Source organism: Pelophylax lessonae, assembly GCF_965119305.1.
Source record: "Pelophylax lessonae genome assembly, chromosome: 2".
Lineage (NCBI taxonomy): Eukaryota > Metazoa > Chordata > Amphibia > Anura > Ranidae > Pelophylax > Pelophylax lessonae.
Window position 1 is genome coordinate 310284035 of NC_138769.1, and position 18824 is coordinate 310302858.

At 42.0% G+C, this 18824-nt stretch overlaps 1 protein-coding gene across 1 annotated transcript; it reads left to right on the forward strand.

The window, feature by feature from the left end:
* Window positions 1-356: 356 nt before the first annotated feature.
* On the forward strand, window positions 357-17213 carry TMEM222 (transmembrane protein 222). Its single transcript, XM_082246154.1, has 6 exons — window positions 357-470; window positions 5862-5946; window positions 7948-7979; window positions 8070-8166; window positions 12448-12575; window positions 16611-17213. The coding sequence occupies exons 1-6, from the start codon at window positions 379-381 to the stop codon at window positions 16696-16698; spliced, it is 522 nt and encodes a 173-aa protein (XP_082102280.1). The 5' UTR covers window positions 357-378; the 3' UTR covers window positions 16699-17213.
* Window positions 17214-18824: the final 1611 nt, after the last annotated feature.

Consider the following 18824-nt stretch of genomic DNA (forward strand, 5'->3'; position numbering starts at 1 on the left):
CTATAGGTGACATATGAACCATTTTGTGCTAGTTTTAGTTTCCACATATTGCTTATAATGCAACTTTGTTTTGGCTAAATCTTCCTTGTATGACATTATGTATGCATGCTTTATCATGAACATAACTTTGTGTTAATTGTGTTTAAAAAAAAATGTGCTTTTGTTTACAGTTGCAAGCTTAAATGACTGAAATGACATTTGAAAGTTTTAAAATACTTATAACCGTAAGTATAAAAGACAGAAAGTAAGACCTTTTCAGTGACCAAAGTCACAATCCTTTTACTCTGGGAGAAGGTGGATGTGACATCACTACTGGCAAGTGAATCTGTGACAGGTGTTTGACATTGTTGGCGGAAGTAGCTGTGCTGTTGCCCGTGGATGGCGGAAGTGGTGGAGGAGAAAATGAAGCCGGACCTAGAGCGAAGCCGTTTCCCTCACTGTGTTGTGTGGACACCTATCCCAGTGTTAACGTAAGAGTATATAACTCAGCTAAAGAAAATGCTTGCAGAGAATATAATTAACACACACACAGGACCTGTCAGAATGAGGCCTTCAGAAAATGGCAAACAATTGTTATGTTTAATCAATGCCTGGAAGTTATCTTATTTTTTATTTTTATCTTTCTCTGTTCCAGCTTAGTTACATTTAATTCCTGATATCTCCTATCTGGGAGGGGGGGGGTGGGGGGTTGGGAATGAAGAAATTCACTGTAGTTGCCTGTGCTACATACTGTCAGAGCTGGTCTCTTCCAGATACTCGATCGAGTGACTTGCATTCTGTATGTGTGAGCACAGGGGGTTGCTCATCATCTTTGCTATATAGAGAACAGCTTGTATTTTTTCAATAAATACAAGGTTTCCCTGATTGGACAAGGCTGAGAGGAGGGGTAGATGATGGATCGCCACCTTCTCCAATGGATGGAGGTGGTACCGAGTGAGCAACCCCCCTGTGTTCTGTATATCACTCAAGCAGCACCCAGAAAAGACCAGCGCTGACTGTATGTAGCACAGTGAATTTCTACCTCCTCAACTGCCATCTGGATGTGAGATGTGATGAATCGGATGTAACCAACCTAAGCCAATGTCAATTTAAAAAAAGAGAACTCCTGGAGTTTAGCTTTAACAAAGAACTCCAAGAATGTAACTGCTTCAAATATTTGTGAGTGCCACTCAAAGCTAGAGGATAACTGGTGTCCCTACCAGTATTAAGGAAGTGGGAGCAGGTTTTGGGCATTAATTCAGAGACGGGGATGTATTCAGGGTAAGATGCCTCTCAAAACCGACCCGTGCTGTAGATATATGGCTGGGTATGGCCTCAGCCAGCATTGCTCTTGCCACGCCCCCTGACATGTTTCGTCCCGCCTACCAGGGCTTGGTCACAGAGGTGATCTCTGCATCTTACCCCACATATGCTTCAAACATTTACTTTGAACCAGCTTTGCTCAAAAAAATGTATGCAGATGCCACCTCTGTGTGGCCAATGGTGAGTCTATAATTTACTGTTGCAGCTTATACTCCATACAGGAAGCTACATCCTATTCCGGCAGGTGCACCAGCATCTTTCTCTGTACTAAACAATGAGTGTTGCTTGCTATGGCGTCTTCTCCACACAGGATAAGCCTTGTATTTTTTGCTGAATACAGGGCTTTCTCTGATTGGCCAAGGCGGAGATCCTGTTGTCACCTGCCCACCTATCCACCTTGGCCAATTGGAAAAAATGCAAGGCATCTCCTGAGTGGCAGATCTGCCAGAGCAGTGATGCTCATTATTTACATATCATATTTTATTTATACAGAGAGTAAGTTGCTAGAGCACCTACCGGAAGACGATGCCACTTCTTTTATGTGGCATGAGCTACAACAGTAAATTACAGATTCACAATCGGAATTTGTTTGAGTCAAGCTGGCACAAAGTAAAAGTTTATAGTAATCACATTCCTGGATGTTTTCTTTCAGTATAAATATACTGTATATGTTATGTTAAAAACAAAATTAGTTAACCACACAACTGAAATAGTAAAGATGTTGTAAGACACAAAGCTGTTGGTTATATTGACTTTTTAAATATATTTATAATTTTATAACTGAAATGCAACTCTTGTAGCAACTTGCATCCATTTAGATCGGGGGTCAGCAACCTGTAGATTGCGGCCAGGTGACTAGTAGATCGCGGTCTGGGCTTGCTGACCCAGTAAAGTTGGAGCTGTATTTGGGAGCAAAAGCCACAAAAGCTGATGCCTCCTCTTTATTGCTGGCTCCTGTTCGATGCGGAGTGATACTAACTGCACTTCACCTCTTATCCCTGCTACTGGTCTCCAGAGTGGTGCCAGCCCAGCAGCAGGAAAGATAAGCTCTTCAGGTCAGTGTAAAGCAATACACTGGGCATTCTAGTATAGGGCTGCTTTCACACTGATGTTCTGCAGTTTTCCCCACACCGTGGGTGCAGTGCAGTGTACCTGCAGCTTTCCTGTGGGTTTGCTGCTCTTAAGCATAGACTTCTATTATATCCTGCGGGTTTGGTACCTTTTCACCACAGCTGCAAGATATAATAGAGGTCTACGGCAAAGGGCAGCTTACTCAGGAAAGTCGCAGATGCACTGCTCGGCACCCACGGCAAATCGCAGCACATCAATGTGAAAGCAGCCAAATAGGGGGCTCAGATTAGTAAGGGTTAATTAACATTTGCAGTTTGGAAAAAAAACCATACTTAGGATGTGTTTTTACCACTGCCCCAACCGCACTCACTTTAGCTGCAGTATCCAGGGGTGTACACATGCCACAGTTATACGCCCTGTCATGGTTGGTGGGTGTAGCACCTGCCAAGCATGACCCATTCAAGTGAATGAGGCCGCTCTGCAAATGCCCTGCAGCCTTGGGCAGTACAGCAAACAAGGGGTTAAAGCAGGCAGCGTTGTTTTGCCTTTTCACCACCTTTACGTGTGAGTGAGCATTAAAGGTGCTGCAACCAAATGCTACTAAGGACTCACACATGTGCAGCAAGCACAGCTGCTTTACTGAAAAGTGATCTGAGCGTGTTTGGCAAGTGGTGAGGAGGCGATATGTTGCTTCCTCACTGCCTGATTTAAACCCATGATTGCCATGCATGCGTTTGCGACACAGTTGTACGGCAATTAGAGGTTTGAATTTAGGTGTGCGGAGGCAACACTGTGCCTGTGATCTTTGCCTTACCCATGTTGTTCAAGTAGACCTCTTAAGGTTGCCTACCCCTGATTTAGATCAAGGTGAACAAAATGCACTAAATTTTTAGTCTTGGGCTCCTTTCACACACTCCTTCCGTCAGACGGAGTCCGTTTTTCTCAGCGGGGGATCGATCTGCCGATCCCCCACTGAGCAGGAGAATGACAGCTGTTCTCTGCACTGTGTGCGGAGACACAGCTGTCAGAGCCCCGTACATCTCTATGGGGAAATCGGATGGGAACGAACCGTCGGTCCGTTCTCATCCGATCCGCTGGACAGATGGAAAATAGGGTTTCCATCCATCCAGATTTGACGGATCGGATGTCAGCAGACATGTCTCCGGTGACATCCGATGCCCCATAGGAATGCATGGGGGGACCATTCAGATCCGCCAAAAAACTGACGGGTGGATTTGAACAGTCCGCCTGTGTGAAAGGGGCCTAACTAGGGCTGCTAAAATGTTACAAGTTCAAGTATACAGATGCATAGTGGGGTTTACCAGCTGTGTGTGTCTTTTGTTAATAGTGAGTTTTGCAATGCCACCCTTATTGCTTTTCTGCTTACAGCAGAGTAAAATATCATTAATTTTAGAAACCGGGAACTCTTATTCCATCCAGTCTCCCACTTCCACTTTTGGGTTTGGTTCTCATTTTTTACCATTACACTCCTAAAAAAAAAAGCTGTCCATAACATAATGTAGGGAAAAAGCATTTTTTTTCATGCAGCATTTTTTTCATTTGTTATTTTGGTGTGTTTTACTGGGGTATTATGCAATGAAATAAAATGGGATAAATGGGGGTGTTTTGGTAGAGGTATTTTCACTTTTAATAAACACAGTTTGTGTTTTAGTGCCGGTTCACACTAGTGCGGCTTGTGAGATCGCATGTAATTCGGAGCGCACTGCTCCTTCATTACATACGATCTCATGTGCGGATGCGAGTTCAGCCATACACTTTGTATGGCTGAATTCGCACTGTATCCGCACCAAACACGCATTGTGAGGCATTTTTTGAGCCGCATCAGGATCGGATCGCACACGTGGTTCACACGTATGCGATCCGATTCTGTGCGAACTGTCAGATCGCACTGCGATATGCGATTAAACTGGGGGGTGTCGTTAACATTCAATTGACACCCCCTGCGTATCGCATATGGCAGTGTGAACTGCCAGATGTGCGGATGCGATACGGGGAACACGCTGCATATTTGCAGCGTTCCCGCATCGCAGAAGTGTGAACCAGCACTTTGAGAGGTTTATTGCAGTATTGCCTTGAATGTTACTTGGACCACAGGTCTGGAAAAACAGACAGCTATTAAATCCTGACAATGCATCCAACATAACAAAGTTTTTTGGTATGTTTTTTAATGTGTTTTTTTTTCACCCCATGGCATGCACATTTGTGGAATTGCTGGGAGATTCAGGAAAGGCAATTGATTTTATGGCAGTCAGCCACCAACTGTGTCTTGATCCTTGTTTTCACACTAAAACAGGGGATGAGATTTAAAGTGCTTCTTTTCCAGACTATGCCCATTTAAAGTTTTTTTTTTTTTTTACATATTCTTAAATGGTAAAAAAAAGCAAGTGATTGTAAAGTATCATTTAAAAAAAACAAAAACAAACATGTTCTACTTGCCTCCTCTGTGCAGTTGGTTTTGCACAGAGCAGCCTGGATCCTCCTCCTCTCGAGTCCCTCGTTCCTGCTCCTGGCCTCTCCCTCCTATTGAGTGCCCCCACAGCAAGCAGCTTGCTATGGGGGCACCCGAGCAGAGCTGCAGCGCTGTGTGTCCATTCAGACACAGAGCTGCAGTTTGGCCCCGCCCCCTCTCTCTCCTGATTATCTCACTGACTTTAACAGCCACAGGAGCCAATGGCGCCCCGACTGTATCTCAGCCAATCAGAAGGTAGAGTCCCAGGATGGCTGAGGGACTCGTGGACATCACCGGACAGAGAGGGGGTACAGGTAAGTATCAGGAGTGCTGGGGGAGCTGCTGCACTCAGAAGGCTTTTTATCTTAATGCATAGAATGCATTCGGATAAAAGACCTTGCTGACTTTACAACTCCTTTAAAACAAGTCATTGCTGATCTTTGTAGCTGCATGTACTATAAAGTAATTCATCCTCAAATTCACACCAGAGACTCTAAAGTTGGGCTTCAGTTAGTATCCCAACTGGTTACAAGCACCCCAGCTGTTTGTTTACATTACAAGGCTGCTATAGAAAATAAGGGAAGAAAAACTTATTTTTTCTACCTGTTCAGAATATGTAAATGTTTTAAGGCCAATTCGCACCAGTGCATTTTTATCTGCCTTTTAACGCAGCTGTAAAATGCAGATAAACGGAGGGACATCTGAAAAACTATTTCTAATATGTTCTATTCACACTAACGCTGCGCATGCATGTCAACAGACATCAAAATGTCTGTCAATGGACGTCAGTGTGCATTAAAATGCGACTAAAATAGTTGGAAATGTACATGCATTTTCCATACTTTTTAGCGCAAGTTCATGTTAATTGGCCCTTACTGTGCAGTTTAGGCACCGGTTCACTTGACGCCCTGTACTGTTCACTTGAGTGAACACTGAGAGATGTTCTGGAAACATTCACATGGAAAGCAAAAATACATATTTTTTTTATGTATATACAGTACCTGTTTGTTTCTTTTAGATGGCTATTTCCCTTCATTGGTCACATGGGAATCTGTACATCATCTGGTGTAATCCGAGACTTTGCCGGACCTTATTTTGTGTCTGTAAGTACATCTGTTGTATATGTTCTACTTCATAGCCTGGGCCACCACTTTGTCATCTTATCCAAATATAATGCACCCAGGTATAAAGCATATTTTTGGAGGCATATGCTTACAGTTAGAAATACTTCAAAAATGCTTTTGCCTGGAATTATAGGTTGCTGTTTTCGCTTTTGTACTGCCACATATACAGTCTCAGTCACATGTAGTGTTGTGTGGTTTTACTTGCTTATATTTTAGCTATGAGATTTTTTCCATTGATAACCGAATAAATAGTATCTGACCCCTAAACTTGAACTGAGGTGTGCGTTTATGAAACTGAGGTATAAACTGAATACCCACAGTGACTCAAAAGAGAAGCAATGGGCAACCCCAAGCGCTTTAGGAGATACAATCGCTATGTTGCTACTTATCAAAAAAACATATAAAATTAGGTAAAAAAATTGAATGATTCCAGTAGCGCACTGGAATTAATCATGCAATTTTTTTCACTAATTTTGGTAATTTACGTCTATTCAGATCTCAGCAGATCTCCAAGCAATAAAGCTAAAATAGCTTGATTGAGGTTTGATCTAGGTTAACGTCAGGGTCTGTGTATTTTGGGTAGAATTAAAAAAAAAAAAAAAATGAAGTGTGTGTTTTAGGTACGATTAAAAAAGCAAAATGTGCACCATTGTTTCTGGGCCCTTCTATGGGTAGAAACACAAATAAACATACATGTGGTATAGCTGTGATCATCAGGAGCAGGAAAAGTTGATCAACTTCAGTACAACCAGCCTGCCCATGGATGGATTTAAATTTTGATCCCTCTTTGGCTGGTTTAAGGTTGAAACTGTACTGCATGTTGTAACATGAGTCTGTGGGGGAAATAGCTGTGTAAAGGTGCTTTGATTTCATGTAATGGCATAACCAATCAAGTATTTATAGTACATGATGGGGAGAGAAATAAGGCATAACTAAAACATTATAGCAAATCTGCAAACTGTAACAGCGTTGCATATTACATGTGAAACTTTTTTTTTTTTTTTTTTTAGAAGCCATCAAAAGCAGTACTGTGCCACTTTGCTTGCAGTAAGAATAGCATGGCGTTTCTCAAAGCGTTTGATAATAATGATCACATGCTGATCATATGGATGGTCCATATCAGGAACTGCATGAAGTCCATAGAATAGGACACTTGTGGCCCACATTGTACACATGCTTAATGTCATACCCTCTAACCATTTATAAAATTAGTATTTATTTTTGAATGCAGTTCTATTCTGCCAGCTGCTACACTGGGTTTGAGTGGTATTTTTAACGTGAGAATTGTTTCAGCTTCTTAGGGTAACAGGACAGGTGAGATTTAAGTAGCAGTAAAACATACTTTTTTACAATTTAGATGGCATAGTTAGGGCTCTTTCACATGGACGTTCCGTATGTCCGTAAATCACCCCATCTGTTTGCGGGTGATATACGGACATAATGAATGTCTATGGGATTGCGGATGTCAGCGGACCATCCGCTGACATCCGATTTTCGTCCTTTCAGTTCTGTTCCGTTTTTTGGAACGGAACAGAACCCTATTTTTGTTCTGTTTAATAAACGGAACGGATGCAAAATCTGATATCAGCGGTGTCATCCGCAATCCCATAGACATACATTATGTCCGTATATCATCCGCAAACGGATTGGATGATATGCAGACATACGGAGCGGATGACACAAGTGTCATCCGTGTCCGTGGAAAAAAAAAAAAAGTGCCGGAGCGGATCGCAATACGGTCCGCTCCGTGTGAAAGAGCCCTTAGTCCTGTAAAAGTATGAACATGGTGAAATCCACATATTTTTTGTAAACTTGAGAAGACAAAAGCAGCTAATGGGAGGCTTTTTTTTTGTTACATAAACTAGAAAATGACAGCTGATTTGGTTTTGGCTATTGAGGTCATCAGATATTTTGATGCTGATAATCTTGGATTATGGGATAACTGCAGTCAAATGTAACACAACATTTTTTTGTTTACAGGAAGATTGTATGGCATTTGGGAAGCCAGTCAAGTAAGTGGCTTCTTTTTAAAGTAAAAATATTCATCAGTTCATTTTTCTGTTTTCTAATTTTCACCATTCTGCTCAAATCTTTATATTTAGATACTGGCAATTAGATCCTAATCTTGTCTATGCCAATAGTCCCAATCCATGGGATACAGCTGTCCACGAAGCTTCTGAAGAGTATAAACATCGCATGGTGAGCTCTTTTTTCACATCAAAGTTGCATCAGTTTTAAAGATTAACTCTATGCAGATAAAAGGAATACCCGTAGCAATGCAGATATGTATTCAATAAACAGTTAATATATTTTTAAATGCAGCTAATATAAGAATCTGGATTGACTAGGAATTGACCTCTTTTAATAAATTGTACAGTAGCACTCAGACTTAAAGAGTGAACTACAGCACTAGGAGCCAATCAGGCTCTGCTGCAGTGCACATGTGATGGCAAGGAACATGGTTGATGGGAAGAGAAAGCAGAGGGTTTATCTTAAACACTTACAGACCGCCCACCCACGATGTACTGCATATGGGTGGCTCATACAGGCAAAAAGTGTATTGGTATGTCGCTGCATGTTTCTAGGTTTAGAGCGCATGCATGAGTGACCCCCGCAGACCCGCTGTGATTAGTTCATGGCCGGGACCTATTGGCTGTGTCCAATCACAGCCCAAAGCCCTGTGTTGACAGTCAACACAGGGCTCTGTATAGAGTGAATGAGCTCTCTTTCTTCTCCCTGCAAAGCACACATTAAACATTGTTAGGCACATGCTTAACCCCTTGCTTACTCGAGATGTTAACTCCTTCCCAGCCAGTATCCATTGTACAGAGACAGTGTATAGTATTCTCGCGATCACTGTATTAATGTCACTGGTGGTGTCAGTTCCCACTCAGTGTCAGTGAGTCAGATTGCCCGCTGCACTATCACAGTCCCATTATAAGTCGCTTATCGCTGCCATTAGTAGAATTTAAAAAAAAAAAAAAATTCCAGTATGTATCCAATAGTTTGTAGACGCTATAGCTTTTAGGCCCCTTTCACACTTGGAGTCCGTCGGCGGACTCCATTTTTCTCAGCGGGGGATCGATTCGCCGATCCCCGCTGAGCAGGCGAATGGTAGCTCTGTCTCCGCGCTGTGTGCGGAGACGGAGCTGTGAGGTCCCCGCTGTTCTCTATGGGGGAATCGGATAAGAACGGGCTACCTGTCCATTCTCATCCGATCCCATCCGCTGGACGGATGGAAAATAGGGTTTCCATCCGTCCAGATTTGACGAACCGGATCGGATGTCAGCGGACACGTCTCCGCTAACATCCGATGCTCCATAGAGATGCATGGGGCATCCGTTCAGATCCGCCTGAAAAACTGACAAGCGGATCTGAATGGTCCGCAAGTGTGAAAGGGGCCTTATGCAAACCAATCAATATACACTTATAGGAATTTTTTTTGACCAAAGACATGTAGCACAATACATTTTGGCTAATTTTATGAATAAATTAAAAATGTTTTTCATTTTTTTTTTTTTATTGGATATGTTTTATAGCAGGAAGGAAAAAAATGTTTTTTTTTTCAATATTTTCATTTATTAAAAAACTCAGTGGTGATCAAATACTACCAAATGAAAGCTCTATTTGTTTAAAAAAAAATTATACACATTTTGTTTGGGTACAGCATGGTATGACTGCTCAAGTACCAGTTAAAGTATCACAGTGCTAAATGGCAAAAAATGGCCATGGTCATGAAGGGGGTAAAACCTGGAGCTGAGGTGGTTAATAAGTTGCTGCTTCTACTTCACTGACTAGTCACAGGCTAAAGCCTCGTACACACGTGTCGAAATTCGGCAGGGAATTTTCGTCCGACGACCGATCTGCCGATTTTCGGCTTGTTAGTATGATACTTCCGACAACCAAATCCGACTTTTCGGCCAAAAAAAATCTGGTGTGCGGGCTATAAAATTTTTGTCCGCTGTCAAAACACGGCCGATTTTCGTGCAGGCAGTACAGATTTTGACAGGGAAAAATCTTATGAGCAAGTCTGGGCATGCTCAGAGAAGAAAGAACACATAGAAAGCAAACCAACACATGACATCACTTCTGAAGTAGAATTTTGTCGTGCGAGAAAATTCGTGTGCAGTCTAGGCACATTCCAACCAACAAAACACCACTCTGGACAAAAGACGGACGACCGGTCGGCCGATAATTGTTGCGTGTGTACTAGGCTTAAGGGTATAGAAGTGACTTGGCTGTCATGCTGAACAAAAGTGGAGAAAATTCAGGTGCCTAGTCTGGCTCTGTTGGTTGGTAGAGTTGTGCAGGTCTTGGGACTGGCCAGACCGAATTGCAAATCCCTTGACAGGTTAAACTGCTACCATATATCTATTTCAACTGTGTATTTAGCGGTTTTCATGAAGTTCTGTTTAAGCCCCAGTGCACACTATTGCGAGGCGGTAAACAGCGCGATTCCAGTGTGGGTTTGTTACCGCATCGCATCTCCCTTTTGTATTGACACTCTCAGCAGTTCGCAGAGGTCAGTGTGAACGACTGTGGGTGTCAATACAAAGTTAGCCTGGGTTCACGCTATTGCAAACACAGACCTTGCATGTGATTTGCACCGCAATGCTGTGCAGATCACATGCAATGTCTGGGTGATGTGAATTCAGCCATACAGTTTGTATGGTTTAACTTGCATTGTATTTGCACGAAAAGGCTGCAGGAACCTTTTTTTTTCCCCACAATGGAATCGGATCGCATGGGTGTTCACATCACCATCCAATTCCTGTCCGAATTCACAGTTCGCACTGCGATCTGTGAACTGATCTGGGGGTGTCATTAACTTTGTATTGACACCCGCAATGGTTCGCAGAGGGCAGTGTGAACTGCCTGCGAGGGAGATGTGATGTGGGAACCCGCACTGGAATTGCGCTGGTTTCTGCATCGCATTAGTATGAACCTGGGCTTAATGACACACCCAGATCGGTTCACAGATCCCAGTGTGAACTTTGAAATCGGACAGGAATCGGATCGCATGGGTGTGAGCACCCATGCGATCTGATTCCAGTGCGGAGAAAAAAAGTTCCTGCAGCATTTTCGTGCCAATGCAATGCAAGTTCAGCCATACAAATGTATGTATGGCTGAATTCGCATTGCACAGACATCACATGTGATCTGCACAGCAATGTGGTGCGAATTACATGCAAGGTCTGTGTTCACAATAGTGTGAACCCAGGCTTAATGCCTAATCTACAGCTAGCAGAAAAGGTGTTGATTTACTGAAATAATGACTGTTAACTTGGCAAAGTACCGTACTTACTTGAGTATAAGTCGACCCGAATATAAGCCGAGGCCCCTAATTTTGCCACAAAAGAGTGGGAAAACTTATTGACTCGAGTATAAGCCTAGGGTGGGAAATGCAGCAGCTACTGGACCCAACTGGACCACCACGAGACACAAAACAGGGGCTGCGGTCATGGTACAGGCATGGCACAGGTCATGGTACAGGAGATGACATAGGCATAGCACAGGTGATGGCATAGGCATGGCACAGTGTATGTACAGGTTTGGCACAGTAGGCATAGGCATGGCACAGGAGATGCAGTGCTGCGGGCATGGTACAGGAGAATGTCCTGTACCATGCCCGCAGCACTGCATGAGGAAATGTAGGGGCTGTGGAGGAGTCTCCCTTACCTTTCGGTGAGGCGCCTTGGATTTAAAAATCGCTACTACGTCACCGCAAGTGCGCCGCCGATGCTCGGGAAAGCCTGAACACAATCTGCTATTCCCGGGCATGCGGCACATGCGCGATGACACGTCGGCGCCGGGCAGCGCCATTTTTAAAAAGACAAAAAAGACAGTTACTCGAGTATAAGCCGAGGGGAGCACTTTCAGCATGAAAAAACATGCTGAAAATCTCGGTTTATACTCGAGTATATACGGTAAATGTATACTTTGCATAATACATCTTTAATACGTTTAGTAAAAAAAAAAAAAAAATGAAACTGCGTTCACAACAGTCAACCAATCTTGTGCTACCATAAATCCATTTTTCAAATCCTTTCCCTTACATGATTGGGTATGAACACAGACTCACTGTATTAGAAAACTACTTGTGAGCATACACTTATGAAGGGAACCCCTTTAGTAAAAAAAAATTAAACAAATAAAAACAGTTTTCGAAACTGTTCCTTTATCCCTCCTAATTGTCAATTAGCAACTGATTTCAGAAAGATGATCAACTGTAGTATCATCAGGCGGCCAAACACTGTCACATTTTTTTTTTTTTTTTTTGAGTGAGTTGTTGATCCCTATTCTACTTGAAAATATAGTCATATCTTAAGTGGCAGCTTTAGGAAAATTTTTTTTTTTTTCCTCCTGCCAGTATTTTTGGGGGTTTTGCAAAAACATTATATACAGTTCGGTATGCTTACTCCTTTGCTGATCTCTGATTCACATTTTGTATGTAAAATTCTTTCTGCTTTTATGTTCTAGCACAACTTATGCTGTGACAATTGTCATTCCCATGTGGCTATGGCTTTGAACCTTATGAAGTACAATAACACAAACTGGAATATGGTGAAACTCTGTATTCTGAGCTTGGTATACAGTAAATATGTTAGGTGAGTTTGTCTTTTACTGCTCAAGTCTGTGTATACTCATCTATGTTCTGTGTGTGTGTGTGTATGTATAGACAGTATGTATGTGTATATACAGTGCATTCAGAATATATTCACAGCGCTTCACTTTTTCCACATTTTTGTAATGTTACAGCCTTATTCCAAAATGGATTAAATTCATTATTTTTCTCAAAATTCTACAAATAATAGCTCTTAATGACAATGTGAAAGAAGTTTGTTTAAAATCTTTGCTAATATTTAAAAAAAATGAAAAAAAATCACATGTACATACAGTAAGTATTCACAGCCTTTGCCACTACACTCAAAATTGAGTTCAGGTGCATCTGGTTTCAACTGATCATCCTTGAGATGTTTCTACAACTTGATTGGATTCTGCCTGTGGTATATTCAGTTAATTAGACATGATTTGGAAAGGCACACACACCAGTCTATATAAGGTCCCAGAGTTAACAGTACATGCCAGTGCACAAACCAAGCAATGAAGTCCAAGGAATTGTCTGTAGACCTCTGAGACAGGATTGTATCAAGACACAGATCTGGGGAAGGGTACAGAAAAATTTCTGACGCATTGAAGGTCCCAATGAGCACAGTTTCCTCCATCATACATAAGTGTAAAAAGTTTGTAACCACCAGGAATCTTCCTAGAGCGGGCCACCCTGCCAAACTGCGCAATCAAGGGAGAAGGGCTTTAGTCAGGGAGGTGACCAAGAACCTGATGGTTAACGTTAGAGCTTCAGCGTTTCTCTGTGGAGAGAGGAGAACCTTCCAGAAGAACCACCATCTCTGCAGAACTCCACCAATTACCATGTATTGTAGAGTGGCCAGACAGAAACCACTCCTCAGTAAAAGACACATAACAGCCCATCTGGAGTTTGCCAAAAGGCACCTGAAGGACTCTTGGCCCATTAGAAACAAAATTCTCTGGTCTGATGAAACAAAGATTGAACTCTTTGGCCTGAATGGCAAGTGTCATGTCTGGAGGAAACCAGGCACCACTCATCACCTGGCCAATACAATCCCTACAGTGAAGCATGGTGGTGGCAGCATCATGCTGTGGGCATGTTTTTCAGCAGCAGGAACTGGGAGAAAGATGGATGCAGCAAAGTACAGAGACATCCTTGATGAAAACCTGCTCCAGAGTGCTCTGGAACTCAGACTTAGTTTAAAGTTCATCTTCCAGCAGGACAACAACCCTGAGCACACAGCCAAGATAACAACAAAGGAGTGGCTACGGGAAAACTGTGAAATGTCCTTGAGAGCCCAGACTTGAACCTGATTGAACATTTCTGGAGAGATCTGAAAATGGCTGTGCTTTGACCCTCCCCAACCTGGTGGAGCTGGAGAGGTCCTGCAAAAACTGCCCAAAAAGGTTTAAGTTTGTAGCATCATACCCAAAAAGACTTGAGGCTGTAATTGGTGCCAAAGGTGCTTCAACAAAGTATTGAGCCAAGGCTGTGAATAGTTTTGTACAGTGTGACGGAATCTGGACACCGCGACACCGCGTATCTCCGCCAAGAACCTGCTTCCTAAGGTCTGGAACATGGGATCCGTGAATCGGGCTATAGTTACCACAAGAACTCGACAGTACAAGTTTTGGAGTCAAACCAGAATCAAACTGTTTATTGAAACACAAAGCAGAAGGAAATGTACACTCTTGACAACCCCTCCCCCTTAGCCAATCCACACAAACATACACATCCCATAATGAGCTTACTCAAGGCAGACATGAACAATAGATTGCAGGTATTCAACAATAAGAAACCCCCACCCCACTAGCAAGGGTCTATGAAACACGTTTGCAATATCCTAGCAATCTGCAATATATCTTTATATATTTCCGGAGGGACACTGTTCAGAAATATTACAGTCCCAAGTGAAAGAGCCCCTCATTCCCCCAATACAAACCACACTTACAGAACCAAGGATAACCAGGGTAACACAAAAGGCTGAGTCCAGTATGGTTGTACAGCGAGTCTGATTAGTGCAGACCCGACTCGGGTTCTTGGTCACCCTGTGCCCCTAATAGACACAGGGTGACTTACACATAAGAGGGGCTGGGGACGCTGGACAAGTAGTCTCCAAACCTCCCTAAAGCAATCCGGGTTCCACAAGCCCCCCAACCAAAGTGACTCTCATCACATACAGTATCTCAGAAAAGTGAGTACACCCCTCACATTTTTGTTAATATTGTATTATGTTTTCATGTGACAACACTGAAGAAATGACACTTTGCTACAATGTAAAGTCGTGAGTGTACAGCTTGTATAACAGTGTAATATTGCTGTCCCCTCAAAATAACTCACACAGCCATTAATGTCTAAACCGTTGGCAACAAAAATGAGTACACCCCTAAGTGAAAATGTCCAAATTGGGACGAAAGTGTCCAATATTTTTTGTGGCCACCGTTTTTTTTTTTTTTTTTTTTTCTCCAGCACTGCCTTAACCCTCTTGGGCATGAAGTTCATCAGAGCTTCACAGGTTACTACTGGAGTCCTCTTCCACTCTTCTATGACCACATCATGGAGCTTGTGGATGTTAGAGACCTTGCACTCTCCAACCTTCTGCTTGAGGATGCCCCACAGATGCTCAATAGGGTTTAGGTCTGGAGACCTGCTTGGCCAGTTCATCACCTTTTACCCTCAGCTTCTTTAGCAAGGCAGTGGTTGTCTTGGAGGTGTGTTTATGGTCGTTATGTTGGAATACTGCCCTGGGGCCCAGTCTCCAAATAGAGGGGATCATGCTCTGGTTCAGTATGTCACAATACATGTTAGCATTCATGGTTCCCTCAATGAACTGTAGCACCCCAGTGCCGGCAGCACTCATGCAGCCCCAGACCATGACACTCCCACCACCATGCTTGACTGTAGGCAAGACACACTTGTCTTTGTACTCCTCACCTGGTTGCTGCTTGACACCATCTGAAACAAATAAGTTATCTTCGTTCCAGTAATCCATGTCCTTAGTCTTCTTGTCTTCAGCAAGGGGTGTGCTCACTTTTGTTGCCAGTGGTTATTTTGAGGGGACAGCAATATTACACTCTTATACAAGCTGTACATTCACTACTTTACGTTGTAGCAAAGTGTCATTTCTTCAGTGTTGTCACATGAAAAGATCTAATAAAATATTTACAAAAATGTGAGGGGTGTACTCACTTTAGTGAAATACTGTACATGTGATTTTTTTTTTTTTTTTGTTATTTTTAATAAATTTTGTCTTTTACGTTGTCATTATGGGATATTGTTTGTAGAATTTTGAAGAAAATGAATTTCATCCATTTTGGAATAAGGCTGTAACATCACAAAATGTGGAAAAAGTGAAGCGCTGTGAATACTTCCCGGAATCTCTCGCTCTCTCGTATAGCTATATACCGGCAAAGTTATGTCTTTTCAAGAACAGGCAAGGTTGAGGAGGTGGAAGGGAGAGGATGCAGGGTTGGTGGATAGATTGGGGTGGGGTAGGTGAGGTTAAGGGCATTGTTGCACTTCCTGCAGGAGTGGGGTGACAGCAAAGAGGGGCACATAGGCTTGGCAAGAAAAGGAATGCAGGCACATTATTAAGGGGGTGCAACTGTGATAGTGTGAAGGGGGGGAGGGGTTGTGAGGGCATGCAGTTGCAGTGTTGAGAAAGAAGGGGGGGGGTGAGTCTGTAGTATCTTTGACAGCGTGCTTGCCTTTGGACAGCGTAATAGTTGGGCTCTTTATTTATGACAGGTTTCTGGCTCCAGTGCAATTTTGAGTTGCGTTCTTACGCAAATATATGTTAAAGACAGAACCCCAGGGCCATCCTAATGATGTCTTAACGGCAGCATTTTTACTTCAATTTCTTTACTACTATTTACCTATGCCCACCTAACATATTCAACACACTATATTAATACTTGGAACATATCTGTTCGACAGGCTGAAACAAAAATGGAAACTGAACTCCTATTTCTTTTGTCTTCTTATATGATCGATAGGATAGATCTAACTGTATGTACTCTGTAACGTTCATTTTAAATACCTTATGTAATTTTAGTGTCGGAGGCTTCCTGAAGACCTGGGTCCCCTTCCTCTTGTTGATAGGGGCAGTTGTCACAATTGTGCTTACCTTACATCTGCGGTGAAATTTGTTATGGAGTCTCCTATCCTTCTCAATCAGCTTGATTCTATCCGCTACTTGGTATCAAGGGAGAAATTGAGCAGAGGACAGTATCTTCACGTTGCAGGAATTCTTTACGAACATGAACTTTTATAAAGGCTTGCATGTTCCCCTGTGCCATGTTTTCATTTAAAAACAACTGGCTTCACAGGAAACGTTCTAGTAAACCTTTGTTGTTTCTTTCATATCAGAAAGTACCACATCTAATCTTATGGGATCCAGGCCCTCATATCATATAGCCAAACAAAAATGGTGTCAATAATGCGTTCATAAGCACAGTAAACTGTAAATACAATATGGAATTTGATTCCATGCCATTGATTTTTTTACTGGTTATAGTCTATTGATTATGTAACTGTTGGTGTTTGCACACATTATATATATATTAATAAAGTGAAATATTATGGTTCTACTCAGGAGTCAAAGCAATCTGTGTAGCGCTTATAATATTCATGGATGCTTACATTTGATTCATGATGGAACAGACGCAAAATACCGAACCTGGTAAGCAAAAAACTTTAACTTGCACTTTGCTTCGTTCCTTCTGTGTATATTTAAGGATTTGAGTGAAGGGCATTGAAAACCTACAATCAGATACACTGTTTTTGCACATTTTTAATGCCTCTGAGAACACATCCTTAAAGATCTACACGGATTTCAAATGGAGCAGAAGTTTGCTTACAATAGCCTATTTTTTATTAATGTGAGTCTGCATAATTGTACCCTCACTGATTGTCTAAATGTTGTAATTGGTCAATATACAGTTGTAATCTTAAAATGTCTTAAAATAGTCCTCATTTTTTAGGTCTAATGCACTTTAATAGACAAAGCAACAGAGTGGAAAATCTTCCTCCTGTGATCACAAGTGTCTTCAACCACTGTAGAAGCTTGTCATCATGTACTTGTAGATTTTAGATGCCCAGTTAAAAGAAGTGATGCTGGAAATCGCTAATTATGAGCCCATTTATGGCTACTAAAGCACAATAATCATGCAGCACAACAAACTGAAAACAGAAACATGGGTTTTAAACATTAACAACCACCGGTAGCATTGTTTCAAGGAATATGGTCTTTATGTATAATTAAGACAACATTAAAAAGACTAAAGCTTCTATTTAAATGGACAGGATCCTAAAAGACCAGACCTTTTTTCAAAACCCACAAAAGATCCCACAGGAGTTTCATGCCTATTGTTAGCAAAATTATATAATGCTTCTCCTGTTGTTGATCACTCTCATCTCCATACATTTTCCGACTCCTTAAAACTCCCAACTTTACTATCTCACTATACAGAGCTAATGGATGAATCATTGATGCTGGATGAGATCTCTTATAGTTCTTAAAAATTTTAAGTAAACAAGTCTTCCAGGCCTGACAGCTTCCCTATCAGATATTACAAACCGTTATTAGTTCCTCACATGGCGTTATTAGTTCCTCACATGGCTTCATATTTTAATTCCTTCCGTTCCTTTATTAGTGTGATACCCACACCCAACAAAGAACCTACTGACATTTCAAGTTATTGGCCCATATCAATAAATTGTGGTCCTAAAACCTTATTAAAGCCCTGGCCATTATGCTCAAATCTTTTTATAGAATGCTATATTCACAAAGATCAATTGGGCTTCATTCGCCATCGCTAAGTTTATGATCAGATTCTTTGGACCTAATATTAACTGTCCACAATCGATGGGACGCTCCTCTCTATAGGGAAGCTATGCTGCCTTCTGTAGACTTGTATAAAACATTTGATCGCTTATCCTGGGATTACCTCTTTTGCGATGCAGAGCCTAGGAGAATTACCATGTTTCCCCGAAAATAAGCCCGGGTCTTAAATTAATTTTTGGCACTAAAAGACACTGGAGGGCTTATTTTCGGGGTAGGTCTTACTTTCATGTGCTGTCCCTCTCTTCATGCCAAGAATCCTGTGTGAACCTAGTTTAGTGTATATAAAATCCTAGGATGCGCTTTATTAGTGTTTTATATATGTCCAGTGTGTGTTTTTGTAATGCAATTGTGTGAAATACCTTCATTACTGCTCTGTGTTAAGCTACAGTAATCTCCCACTCTCTCCTGTCTTTGTTCTCTCAT

Coding starts and splice junctions, on each gene's coding strand:
- TMEM222 (XM_082246154.1), top strand. CDS start 379: ATGGCGGAAGTGGTGGAGGAGAAAATGAAGCCGGACCTAGAGCGAAGC. Junction 8,167..12,447: donor AAGAGTATAAACATCGCATG/GTGAGCTCTTTT, acceptor TTTATGTTCTAG/CACAACTTATGCTGTGACAA. Junction 12,576..16,610: donor GTATACAGTAAATATGTTAG/GTGAGTTTGTCT, acceptor ATGTAATTTTAG/TGTCGGAGGCTTCCTGAAGA.